A 25,052-nucleotide genomic window follows, 5' to 3' on the forward strand; every position below is an offset into this window, starting at 1 on the left:
TGAAATACTCCATAGGGGGGTGCACCGAACGGGATTACTGGGTAAACAACCAGGTCTAATAAAATTATTAGGACTACTCATAGATATATAGGACCCATCAGCATATTGTAAGCCTTATAAAGACATCAGCCCAGGTATTTCAAATGATGTCTTCAATACTGATAATGGATCTAGAACAAATACACTACACCACTTTTACAACTGGAATCTTTCTTATGACTTTGGCTCCAGGAACAAAAGATAAGAATATGGTAGCATAAAAGGCAGTCTTTGCTTGAATTTCAGGTTCCTGTTATTACATTCTGCCCATCCAGTTTTACTTTTTACATAGGCAGTGTAGTGATAAAATGTAACGTGAACTCATTTATGAAATATGATAGCCATAGTATATGTTTTTGCAGAAACAGATATTTGTCCTGCTTTGAAGTTTGTAATTTCCGTTTCCAATTTACTGCTGTCTGCTTTGCATCGCTGTAGCATTAAATTAAGATACTTGCCACTTTTTCGTACACGTAGTGTTGAGATAAGATCTGACCAACAATTTGAGCAGGTATTGTTTTGCGTAGCTTGTTTGAATAATCTGTCAAAAGTGACAGTTTTGCTATCTGGCAGATATGACAGCAGACTTTATTAGGGCTATAACGAAAACCATACAAGATTTAAAATTCATCCTGGGAACGGGACTGACAGAAGATCCACCACCCTTGCACACTGACCAGATCACCACGTGTGCAAGAAATCATATCGTAGAGTATGAAAAGATGTACACATATGCAATATAAGCATAGTATATCCGATTTCCATTGGCACTCACCAACAAAGTATCCCAGAGGACAGAAAAACAGTATAGTAAAAGAGTGTCCAAAATTTGAAAATAGAAGTAGTCAATGTTTTAGGTCTACCAGCAATATGCGAGTGACCAACGAAATATTTACTTACCTAATCAAGAATATATCAAGACTAAGTATGTTATCACAAGGTCTCCAAGTAACTAGTTATCCAATCCTGAAAATTATGTCATACCCCTAATTACTACTCCACACTGGGGAAGGTTTCCAATCATTCATTGTCTCAATTCAACAAAATTATTGTGTTGGGTAGTGTTAAGGTTATCTTTCTTTGTTTAAAACACCAGTTGTAATGAGGTTTTTGAAAGGGTTCACAGCATCTGTTTCCCCCTTCTCCTTTTTTAATGCTCCAATGAGAAATCAATCTTGTACCTACTTATTTGATGTGTACCCCATTCGAGCCTCCACAGCTGTTGCCTATAGCTCCTCACCATCAAAACGGCGTGTGAGCGATCTTCAGGCTCTATGTGTTCAACCACCATATAACACTGTCTTAACCAATAAGCTGGTTCTGCGAACTAGGGCAACCTTAAGTTTCTACTGGAAGTTGTGACACTGTTCCAAGTCAGTCATCACCATGCTGCCATTATATGCTCCACCTCACCCCTCTACGGAGAAAGACAGACTCCAATGAATAGACCCAAAAGAGTACACAGTTCATACATCGATGGAACCAAAGTCCACCGGGAGGACAATCAGCTCTTTGTAGGGTTTGCAGGAGTGAAAAAAAGCAAGGATGTACAGAAGCATAGCATCTCTCTCTGGATTGTGTTGCGCATAAAGATCTGCTATGCACTGGCTAAAAAGCAGCCTCCGGAAGGACTGTGTGTTCATTCTACCAGGGCAAAGCTGCCACTACTTCGCTAGCATGCAGAGTCCCTATCCTAGACATATGCCAGGTAGCTACATGGGTGTCCCACTGTACGTTCAGGCAAATCTGCAGAGAATGGCACTTTGCCCACTCTGTTCTGCAAGACATTCTGATTTGAGTCTATTCACAGCCCACCTTCAATTAGGTACTGCTTTGGTATCTATTCAAAAGGTGAGGAATCAGCGGCAGGAAGTCTATCACAAGAATAGGTTACTAATCTTGGGTAACACTCTCTCTGGTAGAGACTCTGTCTAGCCACAGATTCTGCACCAGCTGTCCCATCCTCACCATTCTGTGATTGAACTCTACCCAATTTTAAGATCCCAAGTCTAGGAATCTGCACATTGGTCTATCAGTTTGTTTTTGGAGCTACACCTCAGGGTGTGTAGATAGTCTCGAAAGAAACTAATGTCAGTGTGAAGAAGTGGCGTCTATATATAGGCCCTGCATGTTACTTTCAGGATGGAATGGTACCAGTGCGGAACCACATGTCACCACGTTTCTGCACGCAGAGGTACTATGGAAACGTTTTCAAATCCAGTCTGATGCCTGGGTCTCTACCACAAAGAGCTTTACAGACGGTACGAAATGTGAGAAATTGGGTTACTGGTTGAGGGGGATGAAACTCTTCTCAACCTGCAACCACAATCCTTGCCAGAGTGAGGCACAAGCAAACCCCAATTAACCTGTGCTCAACCATCTGGTAGCTTGGCACAGAGCACTCAGGCTTAACTTGGAGGCAATGCATAAAGCATTTATGCACCACATCAAACCGTAATAAAGTAAAAACTAAACACAAGAAAAATCCCAAAATTGAATAAATAAATCAAGACCAAAATGACCAAAATCCAATCGGTTGAACAGGAGATATGCAATTTTTAAGATTTGAGTGAAAATAGTGCCAAAAAGCTCAAACTTCAAATATCAAAACAAAACAATTGCCAATACTGAGCACCGATCATCGAGGTTAATTTTTCCTTTCACTATATGAATAAAACATATAAGTCCACTTAGAAATTATTCCATCTGTTTTTGTATTTTATTTCAAAAAATCATTTAGACCATATTTTATCAAAAACACTTCATAAACATGTATAACATAACTTTAAATCTCACATGGAAGAAAAAAGTCATATGTTCAAAAAACTAAACTCAAATGTGACACCCACAAACAATCAAAACTCTCAATCATCCAAGACATCCAACAATCTTTCATAGATACAACTCACTATCACTCATAACATCCACACAACACACCAGTGCTAATAAAAAGCTGCTGAACAAATATTACAATCCCTGCGCCAAACGGCGAATCCAAGTTATTTATAATAAAGATGTAGGAATAATTCTAAATGAACATTCTTCCAAACATCAAAGTCCTAAGTCGTTCCGTTATATAGTTAATCAACGTACATAATTTGTTTGACAGGGAAAAATAAACAGGGTCTCAAACTGCCACTTGTGGTTATCTAGCTGTGTGAGACTGAGAGAAAGTCACAAGTTGAGGCTGTGCTGTCCTCCATGCAGCATGGTTAATGGGACCATGTTAGTCCTGCTGAAAAGTTACCTTCTCAGTCCAGCGCAAAAAGTCTTGTTAACGGTACACAGTCAAAATATCGAGTAGGAAATATCGACCTACCATAATATCGAGTCTGAAATATCGAAGGAGCATAATATCGAAGGCAAGAATATCGTAGGACAGAATATCGACCCAAGGTAAGTAATATCGAAATACTTAATATCGATGTAAGTAATATCGAAGTTAGTAATATCGATAGCATATATATCGATGTTACTAATTTCGATGACACTAATATCGATATTTGTATTATTGTATAGTTTTTTATTATGTATGTGTTATATGTTTAATTTAAGTATTTCTAAGATCTCAGGGGATGGAGGTAGTGTCGTATGCCGACGACACGCAGATTATGGTATCCCTGACCCACTCTGTGAACGAAACCGCATCGAACTTTAGGGCCTGCATGCAACTTGTTGCAGAGTGGATGATTTCCAACTCCCTAAAGTTGAACGGGGATAAGACAGAGGTCCTGGTCTTTGGCAAAGACCAGGGCATGTGGTCAGGTGATTGGTGGCCTCCTTCTTTAGGTAGCTGCCCTATACCTACACAATCTGCCAGGAACCTTGGCGTCATCTTTGACACCCAGCTCTCCATGGAGCTTCAGGTCAACAGAACGGTGGCTACCTGTTGGGGTGTCATCAAGACCCTGAAAAGGATCGTTCACTATCTGTCCCCACAGGCACGGAAACAGGTGGTGATCGCCCTTGTTGGCTCAAGGCTTGATTACTGCAACTCACTGTACGCCGGGGCCAACAAGGGCCTGCTTCAGCGTTTGCAGGTTATACAAAACGCGGCAGCGCGGTTTGCTCTCGCTCTGCCTTGGTTGGCATCTATGACCTTAGCGAGGAAGAACCTCCACTAGCTCCCCATTCCCTCAAGGATTACTTTTAAACTCCTCTGCCTAACATATAAGGCTTTAACTGCAGGCTCGGCTGATGCCCTTGGATCGCTACTCATTAGATACGTTCCGAGCAGATGTCTACGTTCCAGTGAGCTTAATCAACTGGTAACTCCCAGAGCCAAGAAGGCTAGATGGGGGAGCAAAGCTTTTTCTATACTGGCACCTCAGATGTGGAATTCACTCCCCCTGGAAATTAAACTACTGCCTTCCCTCGACCTCTTTAGGAAGTCACTGAAAACTTGGCTTTTTATTAATGCATACCAGTAGGCTCTGTTTCTGTCTGCTAACAGCCTGTTATTTGACTTAGGCGCCTTGACGCCCACTAGGCATAGCTGCGCATTATAAATGATATTTCATTCATTCATTCATTTAAAATAATTACTATTATATGTGTATAAATTTTATATAATAATAAATAAATTTTATGTTTTTGTACCGGAGCGGGTTGTGGGTTTATAGGGGAATAGGGTGGGAAGTAATTTAATTATGGTAAATTGATTAGTAATTAGTAGGATTTATTCATAAATTATAATTAATTGGTAATTATGTGAAAATAATAGGAAAATAATTTTAAATAATTTATTAATTGATATATATGTTCTGTAGCGGGTTGTGGGTTTATAGGGGAATAGGGTGGGAAGTAATTTAATTATGGTAAGTTGATTAATAATTAGTAGGATTAATTAATTAATTATAATTAATTGCTAATTAATATTGATTAATTGGGAAAAAAATTAATTGATTAATTGATATATATTTTCTGTAGCGGGATGTGGGTTTATAGGGGAATGGGGTGGGGAGTAATTTAATAATAATTAATTAATTAATATATGTTTTTAAAAATTTATATTTAATTTATTGGGAAATATTAATATTAATTAGTTAATTAATTATTATAATTTTGTACACATTTTAAATTATTAATTAATTGGTAATTAAATAATATTAATTAGTTACATTAGAGTAATTTATTTATATATATATAATTTTTAGTTACTGTTAATTAATTAATTCGGGAAAAATAATTACAGCTAATGTGCTAATATATTTACTTTATTTGTTATTGTTAATTAATAATTAATTGCTAATTAAATAATATTAATAAAGTTTTTAGGGTTCAGGGTCAGTTTGGGGTTTTTGGGTAAAGGGGTATTTTTAGTGTTCAGGGTCAGTTTTGAGTTTTTGGGTAAAGGGTTTTTTTTAGGGTTCAGGGTCAGTTTTCAGTTCTTGGGTAAAGGGGTATTTTTTGGGTTCAGGGTCAGTTTTCAGTTCTTGGGTAAAGGGGTATTTTTTGGGTTCAGGGTCAGTTTTCAGTTTTTGGGTAAAGGGGTATTTTTAGTGTTCAGGGTCAGTTTTCAGTTTTTGGGTAAAGGGGTATTTTTAGTGTTCAGGGTCAGTTTTCAGTTCTTGGGTAAAGGGGTATTTTTAGGGTTCAGGGTCAGTTTTCAGTTCTTGGGTAAAGGGGTATTTTTAGAGTTCAGGGTCAGTTTTCAGTTTTTGGGTAAAGGGGTATTTTTAGGGTTTATGGTCAGTTTTCAGTTTTTGGGTAAAGGGTTATTTTTAGGGTTCAGGGTCAGTTTTCAGTTTTTGGGTAAAGGGGTATTTTTAAGGTTCAGGGTCAGTTTTCAGTTCTTGGGTAAAGGGGTATTTTTAGGGTTCAGGGTCAGTTTCAGTTCTTGGGTAAAGGAGTGTTTTTTGAGTTCAGGGTCAGTTTTCCCTACTGTTGCACTCTGGAGTAGGAATAGAAATTTTTACCCTTACGCTATCCAACGTTTTATTTAATTAATTGTTAAAATATCAAATGTTTATTTTATTTTTTATATTACTTACATTTTATTTATGTTATTGTTTTATGTTTGTAAATGTGTTAGTAAATTAGAATATATTTCATTAATTTATAAATTAGTAAAATAATTATTAATACTTATTGTTCAGTGCATATATATTACATATTTACTGTATATATTTAATTAATGCATTCTTAATATATATGTATTATTTATTACTTTTAAACATTATTAGATACTTTTAAATATGTTTATTTTATTTATTAGTCTTATAGACTTAATTTTACATTTATATATTAAAAAAAAAACGATATTTTTAACATCGATATTTTTTACATCGATATTATTTTTTCGATATTTTTGTACTTACCATGTTGTAGATAGGATGTCGATATTTTTGCCCTCGATATTGTTGACTCGATATTCTTGTAGGTCGATATTTCTGTGGTCAAAATTCTGTCAGTGAATCCTTGTTAACAGTGGAAAGGGCCACAGGGAGTGGAGAATCTTCACGGACAGTATCAATGTAGCTTGAAGAGTAGGCCTGGTATCGCAGATGGTCTTCACTGTAGTGCAATGTTCCTGTTGTCATCACAAGCGGGCTAGTTCTTCCAGGTAGTGCTCCCCACAAGCTGTAGAAGCTGTAGCACGAAGAGTTAGGTTGACAGAACTTCGCATTGGTGGGCTGTGTAAGTGACCAACGGGCCAGTTTGGGGTTGCGAAGAGCCCACAACTTTCAATTCAGCCTCTTTGAGGCCACACCAAGGGTCCAGAAGCTGAGTGGCACCACTTGGTGATCAGAAGTTGCTCCAGATGGACCTGGGTACTGGTGCAGGTGTCTGTGAGCCTGGTATGTCCATGTGGCTCTGAAAAACAGGCCAGCAGACTAGCCCTTGGAGTTACCCTGGAAGTCCTGGGTTCAGCTGCAGGTCCAATCCCTCTGACTCAGGAAGGAGGGCAGCAAGGCAGCAAGGCAGTAGATGAGAATAGCAGCAGTCTAGCAGAATGGCCATCCTTTCAGTAGCACAACAGTCCTTCTTCCTGACAGAGTTTCCACACATGCACAAGTGTACTGAAGAGTTGGTGACTGAGGTTTAATATTTATAACAGGCACCTCCTTTGAAGTGGAAGTAGCTTCTAGGAGTTTCCCTTTAATTTGCATTGGTTTCCTGGCCCCATACTAACTACAGGGATTATGCAGCCCTTTGTGTGGAGGAAGGATCAGCCCATTTAAGTGTAAGTAGGGTTGTACCCACCTCCACCCTCTAATCCTGCCAGTGATGGCAAACCTAAGTGCCCCATTGTGTTTGGCTGTCTAGGAGGAATACACAAAACCCAAATGCCAGCTACAACTAGTCATGTGACCAGAGATGTGCAAGCACTAAATGGCTTAGGTAGGAAAATGGCAACTTTCTAAAAATGGCATTTACTAAAATTGTAATTTATAATCTGACTTTACCATAGGAGAGGATTTTTCATTAAAATTCCAAAGACACCATACATAAACTGATTACCTACTCCTATTTGGAAAGTATTACTTATTAAATGTAATAAGATAACTCCAATGTATCCTATGGGATGGGCAAGCCTTGCAGTAGTACAAAATGACTAAGAGTTTTCACTACTAGGACATGTAAAACTAAAAAGTGCAAGTACAACTTTTGAAATACACTGCACCCTGCCCTCTGGGCTGTCCAGGGTATCTTCCTAGGAGTGACTTCTATGCACTAAAAACGAAGGTTTGGGCCTAGCTAAATGTTTATTTTACCAGGCTGACATAGCAGTTTTAAAACTGCACACACAACCTGCAATGGCAGATCAGAGACATTTTTACACTGCTTCTTAAGTGGGTGGCACAATTATCGCTGCAGACCCATTTAATTTGCAGGCCATGAGTACAGGTAGTGTCACTTTACTAGGGGCTTACATGTACATTAAATATGCCAATTGAGTATAAGCCAATTGTACCATGTTTTAAGGATAGGGCACAAGCACTTTAGCAACGGTTAGCAGTGGGTAAGTGCTCAGAGTCCTAAAGCCAGAAAAAACAAAGTCAGCAAAACAGAAGTGTTGAAGGCAAAAAGAGGGAAAACCACGTCAAGGATGCCACGTCTAACAAGTAACTTTTTCTTTAAAACTCAGATTAAAAAGATGCATAACCTTCTATACCCACACTTTTAAAAGGTCACTGAAATACCAATGATATGGTGCAGTTTCTACACATACATTTTGATTATATTTACTTAAGAGAATGATCATAGTTTCAAAGGTTAATGGACTAGATATGCTGAAAACAGTATTTTTCTGCTTATTCCGAGACGGCTGTCCCAGAAAGAACATAAAGGTAGTGTCACACGGTGTGTACATCAAAACTCCATTCTTGCCTCTAGAACTAGGACAGCTTCTCATTATATATTTATGAAAAGTACTGCCAATGGCCTCTTCCACTGAAAAGCAGCGCCAAACGTGTTCCACTGTGTCTGCATTAAGTGACTCGCATTTACTGGCTCAATTTCAGAAAATAATATTTGGTAACGAATATTTGTAAAACTACTTGAAATATACATATGATTTTTTCAGCATTTTAACCATCACTGGAGAGTCTTCATTACATCTGAAATTTGACTTCACAACTCAGAACACATAACAGAAAAGCTGCTTCCGCCAAATATTAGATTTTGTATGTGTTACACATACTTGTTTTTTTCAAAGTGCAGAATTACGTTTGAAATATCTGTCTCAAACTAGGCTGACCAGATTTTCAAAATGAAAAAAAGGGACGGCCTTCGAAATTAAAATAGAAATATGTTTTGACCCTGGCCTATTACTATCTCAATTGACACCTATTCCCCTTTATTACATCCCACGGTGCTGCCTGAGTGAGGCAGCACAGCAGGCGGCTTTTCAAACAACCTCATTCAGTGGTGTGTAGAGATAATTATTTAAAAGGCTCATTTTCGACTTTTGTTCCTGGTGTGGAGAGAGGGTCAAAGGAAACGGGGGCCTGCACCACACTTCAATTCATGTATACGCTCACCCAACCCTCTCTGAAAAATGTTTGAAGCTGGAACAGTACTGGAAAAAACGGGACTGTCTGGGCAAATCCGGGTTGTCAGGTAAGCATATTTCAGAGTTAAACTGGAATAGCAGTACTAGTCTCAAGATCCTTTGCCATCATTTTTTTTAAACATGCATTTTCTTTGGGTATTTATAAATTACCGAGTGCTGCATTCCAGCTCTCTACACACTTGGCAGATAAGTGTCACTGGGCAACATGCAGAAGTAACTCCTTGGAATTTCTGTAGGTTTGTTTTTCCAACAGAGTTGTGCCTTGTATTCTTTGTACATCGGTATCTTATTGGTGTTGGGGACTTAAAGATGTGATCTTTGCATGGGGGACACAGAGAATTGTGGCACCGTCTGGGAAATGAGCACTCTTCGCTTGGAATCAGGCCTCGTTTGTTTGTTATATTTCCTTGAATGATTGCAAATTAATAAATAAAACCACCCACCTGGTGATCACAGTGCAAGTTAGCATATCCTGTGGCGAGAAAGCTGTCCGGTTTCTTTCCCCAAACCTATTGGGCCAAAGGGGAGCAGCATAGACTACAAACACCCTCATTTGTGTGGAAACGGTCGCTTTATTGAAGCCAGGTGCACACCACAAAAAATACCCTTGGCCTTTGCTTCACAAAACTAAACCTCACTATAAATTTATTCACATACTTTCAATTATCCCCACATCCCTAACATTCCCACCCCCTATAAATCCTCTCCTTGCAACTGTTGAATTCCGTCTCTGTATTTAACTGTTGACCTTTAAACTCCTGTAACTTTTATCCTACTTCTATTAACATCCAACTATTTAAGTATCCTACATCTTAACTTACAATGTGTTGCTTCCTCCCATTCTAGCCTTCCTGCCCCCCTTTTCCTGGTTCACCTCTGTTCACAACCCTAATCTTAACCTGTAACCATGTCAAAAGTAGTTGCCAAACACCATTCAGAAAAGACCTTCTCCTTTCCTCCGACTTTTCTGAACAACCCATTTAGGCACTGTTATCTGCACTGTTATCGTACCTTCTGATGTTCAAAGTCCTAATGCCTACTTCACGTTTATAAGATAAAGTTCCCTCCCATAGCGAGACAAATGCACCATTCTCCCCTGAAAAATCGACCGCCTCACACTGCAACTCATAGCATTCCACCCGACCGAACCCTTTTTCTTTACAAAACACCTGCATATCTCTATTCATTTTACACCTTGCTTTGTCAATGGCGGCAGGCTTCGAGCCCCTCTCTACAGCCTCCTTGGAACAAATTCTGTCCACAGGATGAAGCATTCGGACCACTACTGTCTGATTTCAATTAAGTCCTCTTCATCTGCTTTAAATAGGCTAAACCTTTACAAACCACCAAGTCATTTCCCCTAAGTGTGCATGTGTGCCGCTTCAACAATTTGTTTAAACACCCTAGCAATTCTTGCCATCTCATCCCACCTTTGGTGTGCCATGTGATCGTAAACGTTCGTTGAGCCTGAAATTCAAACCTTGACCCCTCTGGAATTCATGCCTTTCAGATCTGTTTCACAAACAAGTGACCTATGATCCAGATGGACAATTCGGCCGCTTCCGTCCCGACCACAGCACCCGAAAAGAACAACATATATGGAAACCAACAATTGGCATCTTCATCAAACCCCTGCTTTCCCATCCGAACATACCTATGAAAGCATTTCGATGACCTTTGACCCAGCAGCAGGATCTCACTGCTCAAGCTAGGCCATTCCTACTGTCTTCTTCCATTGCAGGACCTCGCAATACCTGCATCTGTCCTGCTCTCTCCCACTTGCAGTTGTGCCACAACACTCTTCTACCTCCTTATAGTGCATGTTGAGGAATCACAGTCAGTTTTCTCCTGCTCCTGCTACCGGCCCACTCTGTTACCCTGCTCTGTCCATCTTCTCCTGAGGTGTGTTACGTTGTAGGCCAAATGGGGGGTGTTGTTAAACCTCACTCCAGCTTCATGTCACCCATTGCTTTCACCTGCGGTCACTAGACAGCAGGCATAAATAAACGGGTGGGGTTGCGTGTAGGCAGTCCCACACCAGAACAGTCCTACACAGAATGTCTTGGTCCCCAGTCAACATCCCATGGGCCAGAACACAAAAAAGGAGTAGGAGTGAGGGTTGCCATCTCTGCCCAGGTATGTTACTGCTGCATTGTCCTTGGGCTTTTCCTGTTGTGTCTCAGCACCACTTGCTGACCATTCTGTACATCCCTGCTGTTGTCTGCATCATCACGATTCTGCTGCTGTTGCTGACACCATAAAGTCCTAATTATTGGAAAAGTGATTGAAGGAGCATTCTGACCCAAGTATCGACATTATAATGGAGCATCAGAATTTTTTATTATAGTCATCAGGCTCCTGGTGAATCTATTGAGGCTTATGTTGCAACACTGCGCATACTCGACAACATTAACAAAATTATTCGGGACAAAGTGGCCATGCACATGATGTATGTCAAGGTGTAAGAAAGGTTGCTATGCCACAAAACACTTCCGTAACAAGGTCATTAGCACCATCAAAAGCTGTGAAAACTCAATTAAGGGTGTGAAAATGCTTAAGTAACCAGGGGAGCGTACAATAGAAGCCAAACTTGTTAAAACCAATATGGGACCTAGATGTGATTGGTGAATCCCAGAAGTAGAATTAGCACTACAAAGTCTAATGAAAACAGTGCTAGTGATTGCTATCGGTGTGGATCAAGTAGTAGCATAGCCTCCTACAAGAATTACCCTGCACCTGGAAAGAAGTGACGCAAGTGCGGGGAACAAGATCATTTCATGAAAGTGATCACCCTAATAAGGTCATCACTTTAAAGAAGATAACAATGAGGACTCTGAACATGAGACGTTCTTCTCGTCACCATCTTGTATAAGTGCATTGCTTTAGATTGGCCCAAAATAATCATTCAACGTAACTATCATGAAGTCACAGTCATAGTTAACTCTAGTTCTCGCAACCCCATAATGTCTAAGGAAGTATACAACAGTCTACCACACAATAATATGTTTAGCCCTAGCAATACACCAGATGTTTATGGGGGGCACAGAAATAAACTTGAAGCCATGTTTAAATCCAATCTAACTTTCAAAGGAAGATTAACTCCTGGCATGGTGTATTTTGTTTACCGGCGTGTCAACATATTAGGGGGGTCTGAGCGACAAAATGGACACATGATAAGGAATCCATGCAAGGCACCCTTATGTTTTTAGTGTAAATGATGTTTTGAATGAAAATGAAGCAGTTTTCTCAGAGACATTAGGAAAATGTCATCAGACCTAAGGAACATGCTATGCCAGTAAAGCAAAAGGTACACAATAATCTGCTCCTGGCAAGTAAGAATGTTGAGAAGGTTCTTGAATGTTGGCTGACAGAAGATATAATTAAGCCATTTTCAGTATCTTCCTGGTAATCATTGATAGTAGTGGCAAGGAAAGGGAGTGGTGATATCAGACTATGCATAGTCATAAGACAATTAAACAAGCAAGTAGTGATTGAAAACCAACCCATGCCGTACATACATGGGATGGGAGCTACCTTAGGCGATGCCAAGGTATTTTCTACACTGGATTTCACCAAAGCATATCACTAAGTCGAACTTCATAAAAATGCCTGTGAATTTACTTGTTTCGTTACACCCAGCGGAGCATACACATGTTTCCAATTACCCTTCAGCCTCAATTCAGCAACAGCAGTTTTTCAGAAAGAAATTAATAAACTTTTCCTTGGCATCAAGGGAGTTAGGGCCTTTCGAGATGATGTACCTGTGTTCACTAATGACAAGGAAAGTCACTTAGAGATTTTTACGAGAGGTCCTCAAATGCCTATAAGCAAGCAGTATTACTCTTAAAAAAAAAGAGCAGTGCAGATTCCTCAAGGACAAAGTGGAGTATTTGGTTCATGCGATTGGCGCAGATGGGGTTGTACCAAATCTGAGCTTAGTGCCAGCAATTTTCCAATCCCCGCAACCCACGAATAAAGAATAACTAGTGTCCTTCTTGGGATTATGTGAGTTCTACTCCAGGTATTTTTTTTTCCAGAGTTTCATATTGTGCGAGTTTAACTCGAAGGCATCAGAGCACTTTACATGAGCACCAGTTGCGTTACAGTTGGACACATTAATTTGTTAGGCACGGGGTGATTAGGTGATTTGCCCAGAATCACCGAATGATGAGAGTCTCTGCCAAGACTTGAATTTGGTTCCCCAGTTTCAAGGCCAACTGCTGATTAACCAAAAGGGATGCAGACTTCATAGGGAAGAAATAATGCACTGAGAGGATGTTTATCCTTAAATAGAAACCACAAAGAATGCCAACACTCAAGGCTTTTGATGAATTCTTACCATCAGTTGTGACTGTCGACGCATGTAATAAGCCAAACTGCACCAGATGGGGAACGCCTCATCACCTTTTCCTCTCACAAACTGAAGGATCCAGAAACTAATTACTCTGTGATTGAGAATGTACTGTTGGCATGCATGTGGACTGTTGCCAAGTTTAAGAGCTTTTTGTGGGGTAGATCTTTCTTGATCAACACTGATCACAAACCTCTAGTGAGTATACTATCATAGGGTAGGTCTGACAAGGTATCCCGTGTATCACTAAATTAGCATGTAAGTTACATGAATGCATGTTTGAAATTGAGCACATTTCTGATAACTTTACTGCCTGGGTTGACTTCGTAACGGAAATAGGAGCCAAACATGCAACAGAGACAAAAACCCAAAAAGGCAACAACATCGCCAGGATCACACACGGCAAAATAACAACTGCAGAGACAAAAAACATAAAGCGAGAAATAAAAAAGACCCTCAAAGAACTCCGAAAACACCCTAACATCGAGGACTCCCAAAAGAGCCTCCGCAAGCTAAAAGCACTACTAAAAAAGAAGATCTGGGAAAGAAAAAGGCAACTAAACGAGGACCTCTGGGCAAAAATCCTCCACAACTCCAAACAGAAGAACAGTTCCGGCTTCTGGAAGATCATCCATAGTCTCCAACAACCAGGTCACAAAGGCATTGACTCCAATATTTCCGAATCTGACTGGGCTACCCATCTAACAGCTCACTTTAACGCAGCGGACCCAACAACAGTCAAGCCAACAGGGGGAGACAGGTCAGACGCAGGGTATCAAAGCCCCGACAACCTGGGTACACTTCCCTATAAAGAGACCCAAGCCCGCAGGTCTAAACCAATCGAGGACCAAACCCCACCCGAGGCTAGAGGTCAATCACCCACACTGGACCCAACCGCGCTCCAAGAAATAAATTTATCCCAGGTCAAACCAGACAGGTTAAGGAAACTAATCCAGAAAGGCAAACTCGAGGGGGCCCCCGGTCCCAACGGGATACCGCCAATCCTACTCAAGCAAGACCCCGCTTTCTGGTGCAACACTCTGACACCAGTATTTCACGCAATAAGAGGAACGGCAAGTATACCAACATCCTGGAGAGGCTCAATAATAAGCCCGATCTACAAAAGGGACCCAGGAACGACCTGAGTAGCTATCATCTTATAGCCCTCATTGATACAGAGGCCAAATACTACGCAGGCCTCATTTTGGAGGAATTAACATCATGGGCATCAGAAAAAAAACATCATCGCAGCAACCCAAACTGGATTCCGCAGCGGCCAGGGCACCTCAACCAACATCATGGCGCTTACCCTTCTGGCTGACGCTGCAAAAACCTCTAAGGGTGCACTCTTCACGTGCTTCATTGACTACAGTGCCGCGTTCGACCATGTGGATCGGCAAAAACTCTGGCGGAAGTTGGACAGATGGGGAATCCCAGGCCCACTCTTACAACAACTGGTAATGCTATACACCGACACCTGGGTCAGGATCAAACTGGGTTCTGGCTCGCATCTCTCGAGACAAATTAAGACCAGTAAAGGCCTGAAACAGGGCTGTGTCCTAGCCCCCATGATGTTTAACCTTTTTCTCGCAGACCTCCCCGATGAACTGGAGACAGTTAAATCCCATGCCCCAAGACTAGGCAACATCACGCTTTCAAATCTCCTATATGCTGATGACCTAGTCCTCATCAGTCGGTCCCCCATCGGTCTTCAACACCTCCTCAATAAAACCAACGCATTTTCAAAAATCAACTCATTAACCATCAACTTAAACAAAACAAAAGTAATGACAATAAACTATCACAAAAAACGGAAACCCGCATGGTTCCTGAACGGACAGAGGTTAGACCAGGTAACCTCCTACAAATACCTAGGCGTCATAATAGACGGCAATGGTTCCTTCAAACAACAACTAGAGGCCATTCGCCGAAAGGGCACGACATTCCATCTATCGATAAAGCCTCTGCAGAAAGCACTCCCAGACCGGTCCCTGGGCCCTCTCCTACAGGTATTGAGAGCCCGCTTACAGCCCATGCTCACCAACGGCAGCGAGGCCATGAGAGGAAAAGACGCAATAACACTAGATAAAACCATCAGCCGAGCATACAGGGCAATATTTCATCTCCCCATCACCTCATCACCAGCACAAATTCGGCTCGAATTCGGCCTGCAGAAACAAGCGGTCGAGAGAAGAGGCGCATACCTAAAAAGCTGGCGGAAAATCAGATACGCGGACCATGGATCCTTAAACGCCCATCTATGGACGGAACTAACCATAAGAGACAACTCACCTGCAAGGACCTACTTAATGGACTCACTGAAGGTCTTAGGACTTGCAGACCTATGAGAGTCGGCAACTGACCCTGGTACCTTTAAAAAAGTGGTGTCAAAAGTCACTAAGATGGTTTCATCAATTGAGGACAAAGCCACCCTAGCTAAGAGAGCGCACGGCTGGGTGGTGCTGAATGGTTACAGTGCTCTAAAACCACAAGACTACCTAACGATGGGCCTCACACAGAAGACAAAAAACAAGTTTCTTAACATGCGCATGGGCAGAATTCCCATAGCTCCGCACCTGGCACCATGGACAAGGGAAAATCCCGCAAATCAATGCTGCCTCTGTCTCTCTGCAAAAGAAGGCCTTATACACATTATCTGCATTTGCACAAACCTCCAGGACATAAGGCGCTCCCAGCTTCGAGCTTTATGGAACCAGAAGGGCATAACGAGCTGCAGGCAGGCCGTGATGCTCTGTTTTAACCCTGATGAAACTCAGCTAAACTGCCGAATAACAAAATACTTTGATATAGTGGCCAAAAGACTGAACGAAAAAAACAGAGGGTATTCTCCAGTAGAAGTCAAATAATAACAAAACAAACACCCCTGGCTATCATGGCCATCGCAGAGGAAGCATTATGGCCACGAAAACGCCACAGACTCTTATGCAACTAAAGCAGAGACTTTTTACATTTGAACCACTGCACCTTACTTGTTTTAACGAAGATACTGACTTTTAAAAAACAATTGTACGTTTTATAATTGTGAGTTTTTATTAACTGTACAATAAACAAAAGTTTACTGTACCTTCTTAATTATCACTTATATCACTTTCCATATGATGTAATCTGCAGAGGATGAAGAATGTGAGGATGATGATGATGTGACAGTTGCATATGTACAGGGCACAGCATTTGATGAACGCTCCTTAGGAAAAGATGAGTGGATGGTTGCTGTTGCCAAAGACTCAGAGTTTCCAAAAGTGTTTGCACTAATTGTAAAGGGTTGGCCCAAAGAGTAGGGATTAGAAGTGAACCTCAGACTGAATTGGAGAGTAAAAGATGACCTATCGAAAATGATGTTATAATCAGGAATGATACTCTTGTTCCTCCCATTCAGCTCACATCATGCTACATTTTTCTAGTGCATGAAGCGCACTTGAGCATGATCGGTATCAAGAAAAAACAACAAAAAAAATTGTATTGGTGGCTGCAACATAGGTCCATTTTTGAGTTTAGTAGCCCCGAAGTAGGGCTCCCATCGGCGCATTGCAGTGCATGTGCTCCCCTGCTACACAGCTGCATCGCAGTGATGGGCAGCTGCAACACTGGGCAACTTTGTGTTTCGTAGCCCCAGAGGGGGGCTCCGTTCTGCGCATTGCCATGCCAGTGCTGGTTGATATTCAGCTGCAGCGCAGTTGCAGGCAGCTGAAACTTTTGGGGGGCATTTCTCCTATTAAGGAAGGGTTGAGTTGCACCCCTGCCCCCAGCGCATTGTGCACCGTGGTGGCCCTGACATTCTGGACAAAATGGCACTTGAGCCCTTGTGCAAGGCCAGTTGGCCTCAGGCTACTTTGGATGGTGGAAGGGCGCAAGGCCCTGAGGTGATGTATGCACCTTGTGGAAGTGTTACTAGACTGCACTGCTGAGTTAATGCATAATGTGTGTATGCTTATGTGTTTTAGGATGATGCATAATGTGTTTATGCCTACTGCTTATGCCCCATGTGATTTATGCAAAGTGTCTGTGCCAGTCATGACTGGTTGTTTTATATTTACTACTTGTGCTTTGTGATGGTTCTGACAGTGGCCCGATTGGCCCTGTCTTATATATAATCCCTGGTAGATATTGCCTAGTGCCAGTTGGCACAGAGTATATTGTGTGATTACTATTCTAATGTGTTTTGGATAATACAAAGGCTATTTATATATATAACCTTGTGTGGAGTTTCTTTTGTAGTGTGCCTACTGTGTTGCTACTGTGTGTGTGTGTTGCGCAAATGCTTTACACATTGCCTCTGGGATGAGCCTGACTGCTCGTGCCAAGCTACCAAGGGGGTGAGCAGGGGTTATCTTCAGCATGTAACTCCCTTGCCCTGACTCGAAGCAAGGGTCCCTATTTGGACTAAGGTACCTACATCAGCCAACTACAGACCCCCAGGTGTAACATTGGTTGTCAGTGGTGAGGATAGGACTTGGGTTTGTGCAGTATCACAGCGACAATTGGTTGCACTACAAACTCTGCATTTAGATAATCACAGGTTTGGGGATTATTTTTCCTCAGTTAATCTTTCTCCTGAGAAGTGTAATTTCTGAATTGTGTACTCTTGCTTCAGCTCAGACTCCTAGGAGTCTGGTGCTGCACTGGTGGGGGGTTGAGTGCCTTGTCACGATGGGACCTACATTTAATGTACATGATTTGTTGAACTACAGTCTAGCGGAGCTAGGGGGGTTCTGTAGGGAAAGAGGCTTAGCGGTGAGTGGGGAAATCACTCAGCTATCCCTTCAGAAAACCCGGCTACATTGGCAACAGGATAGCTGGAGATGGACTGACAGGGCCCAGGCCGCCCAACAAGAGGGTGGTGGGTCAAAGGGTTGCCCTAAGGAGTCTGTAGAGGAAGAAAATTACAGGACAGGGACGCCAGTAGGTAGTGAGGATCCCATAAATAGGGAGTCCCTTGATGGGTCCAGTGCCAGGGGCAGTGCCTCATCCCTTTCCCTGTCCTCTGAGGAGTGGGTGGATAAGAGGGAGCATCAACTGGCTTTAGAGAAATTCAAATTGAAGCATACCATGGGCCTTGCGCAGCTGGATGCAGGGCACAGGCAACCCCAAAGAAGCTTAGAGGAGAAAAGGGCAGTGTTGGCTCAGGAGTTGAGTCTCAAGGAGTTAGTCCTTGAAGAGAAGAAGCAGGAGGCGGAGAAGGCCTTCACCAGAGAAGAGCTAGCTTGGGAGGGTCAGTTATCCCCTGAGAGTAGTTCAAGTGTTCTGGATTCACCAGTGAGGGTGGGATCCAGTGGTGGCAGCAAGCGTGAGTCCAGTGCAGGGAGTCCCACACCCAGAGCCCAGAAGACGGTACCTAGTTCCCGGGAGGAAGGTGTCACACCTGAGGGGTATAGGTTAAGATTCAGGGGCAGTAGGAAACTGTCTCACTAGTCTTGGGGGAAGTTTATGGATGGATGTAGAAATGCACTGGAAAAATGGGTGATGGTTAGCGCTGCGAATGATTCTGAAGGGCTGTTCAATCTGATTGCCAGAGAGCACATGCTCAGTAAATGTTTTCCAGAGTTGCTCCAACACAGAAGGGGGGGCGGGGTTTCTGATCTCAGAGAGCTTGCACAGGAGGCAGACCTCTGGCTGTGGGCTGGAGGGTCTGAAGAGGCAGTAGGGAGTGATTCCAAAAGGAGTGGCTCAGGTATCTTCTGTTCCTGTGTGGGGGAAGAGGTTCAGTGTCGCCCAGCTAGGTCCCAGTGTTGTGGGATGGGTGTAGGGGCTCACACCCTGTCTCAGATGAGAAGGAGTGAGTGTGGGCTGTATCCCAAGGTGCCTGAAACCCAGTCTCAGGGCCTGGAGGGTTCCCTTAGAGAGCGCCAGGCTGGGGGCCTAGGCTGTACTCGTGGGTCATTTGAGGAGGACCTCCTAGTGTCAGGAGAACGTGAAGCGTCTGTAATCAGTGCTCCAGTGGTTCTGGTGTCTGGCAGTGCCGCTCCCAGTGGGAGGGCGCAGATGTCCAGATTGAGGGATGACAGGGGGTTGTGTTCCCCAGTGGGAGATGGGTCTCATAGAGGTGACCATGGTGACACCACTTCTGTCCTGGGGGGTCTTCAGGTGGACACGGGGTAGGAGCTCAGATCAAGACGGCCTGTCACACCACACAAGAGTCAATTGTTACCCTTGTGGGGTTGAGGCTGTGTGTGCCCCCAGAATTCCTGGCGTGCCAGGCAAAGGATCAACCGCAGGGTTTAGTCCGTGGGTTGGAAGGCCAGGTTCAGGCTCTGCCGGACCTGGAGGGAAGGACATCAGTACGTGGTGTCCTGACCGGGGGGATACTGTGGGAGTGCCCAGTAGACCACACTGTGATGAATGCTGTCATAAGGAAAGGCTAAAAGTAAGCAGTCCGCTACTATGGAATAACAGTCCTTTGGCTTTATCAGGATGATCACTTGCCCAGCGTTGCCTATAATAACACCTCTTGTAGGCGACAGCATTTTTAATACTGCAGATTAAACCCAACTTAAATTAATATATTTGCTGTCTGTATCCAATCAGAATAGCTTTCTTTGGTTGTGCCAAGGAGGATCCCTGAAGCATTGCCTTAAATTGTACACTCTGTTGCAGGGACATGGTCTGCTCAGAGTGATAAATAAATATATTGCTGGGTCATTGAACCCCATCTCTGCCTACCAAATATTGATAGAGTGATTTAGGTCCTGAACTAAGTGTTATTTGGGCTTCTCTACTCACTTCCTCCAATATTAAAAAAGCTGCCTCTTAAGGTAGTCAAACATTAATAATCGTTTTCACCTTGAGTTAAATCTAAGGTCATGTATCATCACTTAAGTATTAGATTCATCTTGTGTATTGGAAACTTGGATTGTATTACAATGTTGTCAACAAAAAGTAAAAGTCATATGTTAGAAATGGGGGTCTCTAGTTGGAAGAGGTAGGTACATTTGTCCAAAATAGGGACCCTTGCTTCTAGTCAGGGTAGGGGGGATATACTTCTGAAATAACCCCTGCTCATCCCCTTGGTAGCAGATAGGCTTATCTAAGAGGCGGTGTGTAATGCACTTGTGAACACATACAGTAATACAAATATGACTTTCAAATGGTAGAAATATTTCAGTTTAAAGCAAATTGCAGATGTGACACTTTTCACACAATGTACCTTGGATGCCACATTCACACAAACAAAAAGGGTCGCAGGGAAGGTGAGGCAACTGTTCCTTACACTCAGGGAAGTTGATGCATTGGTTCCTTGCTCCAGGGGAGGTGATGCATTGTTTCCTTACTGCTGCACAGGGGGGGGGGGATGCTTTAGTTCCTTACCGGAGAGGAGGTAATGCGTCGGTTTCCTACTGTGTGGAAAGGTGATGTGTCGGTTTCTTACTGCATCCCCCAATGATGCGACAGACTTGGTGTCTCGAAGAGATGCGATGATCCGGGACGATGCGTGGGTTCTTGTAGCCACACAGCAGGCCTTTAATCGGAATCAATGCAGTGATCTCGGACTTCAGAGATCAGTGCACTCAATGTGGTGTGCATCGATTTCTCGAGCAACTGGCAGGCACTGCTATGATTTCTTTGGTGATGCGTCAGAAACAGGTGCTGATGCATTGCAATTCTTGAAGTTGCTTTACTTTTCCAGCTCCCAGCGGCAAACAGCCTCCAGAGGTCCAAAACAACAGCAGGCACCTCTTACCAGGTCAGAACTCACAGCAAGGAAATTCAGGGGTGCTGGTGGTGAAGCATTTGTGTCCCTGAGACTTCTGAACAGGAGGCAAGCTCAGTTTCAAGCCCTTGGAGATGTTCCTCAAGCAGGCGACACAGCAAACAGCAAAGTCTTTTTCCCTTTCCTTGGCATAAAGTAGGCATGGCAGGCCACCCCCAAACAGCAAACAGCACAGGGGCAGTATCCCTCCTTAGCTTCTCCGGCTCTTCTCCTTGGCAAAGGTTCCTCTTGATTGCCAGAACTGATCTAAAAGTCGGGGTCCCTCTTTTTCTACAGTAAATCTCTTTGTTCTCTCCTGGCCTAGAGCTCTGAACCCAGTCCAAACCAGTTCTGGGGGGCACTTTGCAAGTGCACAACAACTTCCAATGTCAGTGAGAATCCTGGCTCCAGACACACCACACGGGGTGAAGCCATCACTGTGGAAGGCAGGCACAGCCCTAGCCCTATTCAGGTGCAGGTGCTACTCCTCCCTACACACCAAATGCAGACCAGGCCTATTCAGGCGAGAACTGACTCATCCAGACTCTCTGGGGCCACTGCACATCCCCAGCCCCTGTCACTCCAAAGCCAGACAGACAATACACATCCTAGCAGAGGCACACTGGATGGTTAAACAAGGAAATACCTCCTGTCTAAAAGTGGTATTTTCAAACACAGAATGTAAAAATCACCCTCACTAAAAGATGCATTTTAACATTCTGAGTTCAGTCATAGCAAACTTTATTTTCCTACCTTGTTCCCAAGGGTAGATAGGCTCATAATATGTTATAAGCAAACTCCCTATTCTATCCTATGGGATGGGGAGTTTGCAATAGTGAAAAACGGAATTGGCATTATTTCACCATTAGGACATTATGGGATGGTGAGTTAGCAATAGTGAAAAAATAAATTGGCAGTATTTCACTATCAGGACATTCCACACACATCAGGGCATGTCCCACATTTCACATACACTGCACCTTGCCCACAGGAGTACCTTGGGCCTACCTTAGGGGTGACTAACATGTAGGAAAAGGGAAGGGTAGGGCCTAGCAAGTGGGTGCACTTGCCAAGTTGACATGGTAGTACTCGACTACACACAAGGACTGCAATGGCAGGCCTGAGGTACATTTAAAGGCTGCTTATGTGGGCGGCACAACCAGTGCTGGAAGCCCACTAGCAGCGCTTGATTTACAGGCCATAGGCAGACACAGTGCACTGTACTAGGGACTGATTAGTAAATCAAATCAACCAATTATGGAAACACCAATCCATACATACAATTTACAGGGAGAACAGATGCACTTTAGCACTGATCAGCAGTGGTGAAGTGCCCAGAGTCATAAAACAAACAAAAACAGGTCAGAAACAGAAGCCCACAAAGCAAAAAGTATGTGGATAAACCTGCTGTAAAAGCCAGGTCTAACAGCATACCTTTGGAGTAGCCAGCCTCAAGCTGATTTGGAGGGAATCAACTCTGTAACTGGACGCCAGATTCAAAAGAACATTGACAACTGGCTTTAATGTACTAAAAGATGCTGTTTGTGTGTGTTAACACATGACAGCCAGACATGTTGGCTTTGGCAGAGCTTGTTAGTATGACTGGAGGTTTAAAAACAGACTAAACAACAAGTCGATCAAAAGAGCACCAGAGTCTGGAGGAGTTATAATCATCTTTGCAGTCGAAGCTGTGGCAGGTTTATAAGAGCTGTCTCCGTGTAATCTACTGCTCTGCCTCTCGTTTTTTTCTGTTTTGCAAAAGATCTTAAAACAATCGGTTGGTAGTTCACCAAGTAAAGTAACATATTTGCTCCCGAACAAAGTTTCAGCAATTGTGCAAGTTTATTATTTTGTAAGGCTGATCGTACTTGGATATTTTCTATTTTGACTTTGATTGACAGTGCTACTGTAATATATATTTTTGATTGGCTCCTCGTTCACTTCTTAGGGATCATGTAATTAACTTCATTTCCCATCACACATTTGTACTCACTTGCTGGTTGTACTCTATAAGCAATGGTACTGAGGAGCAAGGTGGAGTAGGTCCTAATGGACTTTATACCTGATTTTAGATGGCCCAACAGTCAGAGGAGACAAAGGAATAGTAAAGTAACAACGAAGAGTATGGAGCTTAATAGGAATGAGAGTGAAGCAAGGGAAGGGTAAAAGAAAGAAATAGGGAGTAGGAAATGAGTGAGAGGAAGGGAAGTAAAAAGGGAGATGCACAGAGAAATGGAGAGGGTCGAAAAGAACTGAAAAGGGAGAACATGATCATAAGACTCAGGTGAGAATGTGCCGAAAAATGGGGAAAAAAGGAGATAAGAAAAATAGGAATGTAGAGAAGCAGGTGTGAGGTAAAGAGGAGTAAAATGTAAAAACTTAGGACAAAAAGTGAAACACAAACGTGGTGCAGTAGGAAGGGAATCAGGAGAAGAGGAGAAGAGGAGAAAAGTGTCGAAAGGAAGTAAGAAGAATGAGATAGTAAATACATTTGAGAAAGAACTTGACTTGGGTAGAAGGAACAATGAGAAATATAAAAAATCACAAGGTTTTTTAATGTGGCACCATCTTTACCCGGGCTAAAGAATAAAATATTTCCAAACCTTGCATTCACTCTGACATCAATAATAACGGGCCACATATCTCTTGTAGCATGCTTTATCTTGCAATGATTTGACCAATGCCACAATTACAATGATAACGGATTGCACTCGATAGAGGTTCAGGGCTTTGCTGTGAATAAGCCAAAGATGTATTGCTATTTACCATTGTGGGATTCATGAACTCTTCTAAATAAGTCTTGCACAGTCTTCTGTCCCAATCATCGGTGATGTGCCCACCATACATGATCTCACCAAACAGGTAACACAAATCCTCCCAAGGAACCTGGAGACAAGACAAGGAAGCAATCAATGATTTTGTCTTCAGAGACCAACAATGCACATTTAGTCACATGTCCTTGTTTGACACAGCTGATCAAAATAGGCGCCTTCCCACATTTCACTTCCACTAGTACTGACATGTTTTGGCTTAATCTTTGCACACTAAACGCCCCAGCACTTACCAGACCCAACAAGCTGTTTGGGCACTTTTGATGAAAGACCCACAGAAAAGCACAAATTCAACTACATCCATTGTGCCAAGTCAGCAAGAATATCACATCGAAACAGAAACCACAAAGCATATTGGCTTTGCAATGCAATATGATATACACATTCACAAAAGCCATCCGAGGGTCATAGCTGTTCATTGCAATGAACAAGTAGTCTGACGAATGTTACCCCATTATGTCTGAAAGCAAAAACAACTTTTTAGTTTTGCTATCTATAACACAAGAGTACATCAATACCATAGCCTGTGTTTACATTGTAATTAACACTTTGGCCCAGGTTTGTTACCACTTTGCGCTATCACAAAGTTATGAAAAGTTACTCACAGCGGTGCAAAACAACACATTCGTAAACATTTTGTGCTAGAAAGTGTAATGTTGTTATTTAGTCCCCACAAAATACAAGAAGCGAGGGTAGAAGAACAGCTTCCTTTTATTCACTGAATCAACAACTGGGTTAAGCATAGAGCGCCGAGCGTCTGTCTCTCGCTAGCTCCGGTCGCTAATATCCGTTGGTTCCTTCGCGCGCTTCTAAACCTTCTCCTGCACATGCGCCCGTCTTACGCTCTACCTCCTGCGCAGCGCGTCATCGCGCTCGCCGCCGAAGGCTAGAGCGCAACACCACATATCTCCCCCTTTTCAAACCAAACAATAACAACTGCAAAAGTCTCACTTCAATAGTCACTCATGTCATAGTCTTTGAATCGGGGAGGCAGGGTGACTGCTCTCCCGGCACGGGTGCGCCTTACCAGGTCGGTTTCTTCCCCACTACCTCCACCGGGGTGACTCCTTGTGTCCATCTGGTTGCCGCTCTCCATGTCTCTGGCCG

At 42.8% G+C, this 25,052-nt stretch overlaps 1 protein-coding gene across 1 annotated transcript in view; it reads right to left on the reverse strand.

Moving 5' to 3' along the window:
* Nucleotides 1-25,052, reverse strand: part of DNAH11 (dynein axonemal heavy chain 11) — a 3,435,931-nt gene that overhangs the window by 119,965 nt on the left and 3,290,914 nt on the right. The window contains exon 77 of the mRNA XM_086939827.1: nucleotides 23,881-24,000. Coding sequence (XP_086795953.1) covers nucleotides 23,881-24,000 — 120 coding nt within the window. The remainder of the gene's footprint in view (nucleotides 1-23,880; nucleotides 24,001-25,052) is intronic.

Source organism: Lissotriton vulgaris, chromosome 10 (genome assembly GCF_964263255.1).
Source record: "Lissotriton vulgaris chromosome 10, aLisVul1.2, whole genome shotgun sequence".
In the NCBI taxonomy this organism is placed as follows: Eukaryota; Metazoa; Chordata; class Amphibia; order Caudata; family Salamandridae; genus Lissotriton; species Lissotriton vulgaris.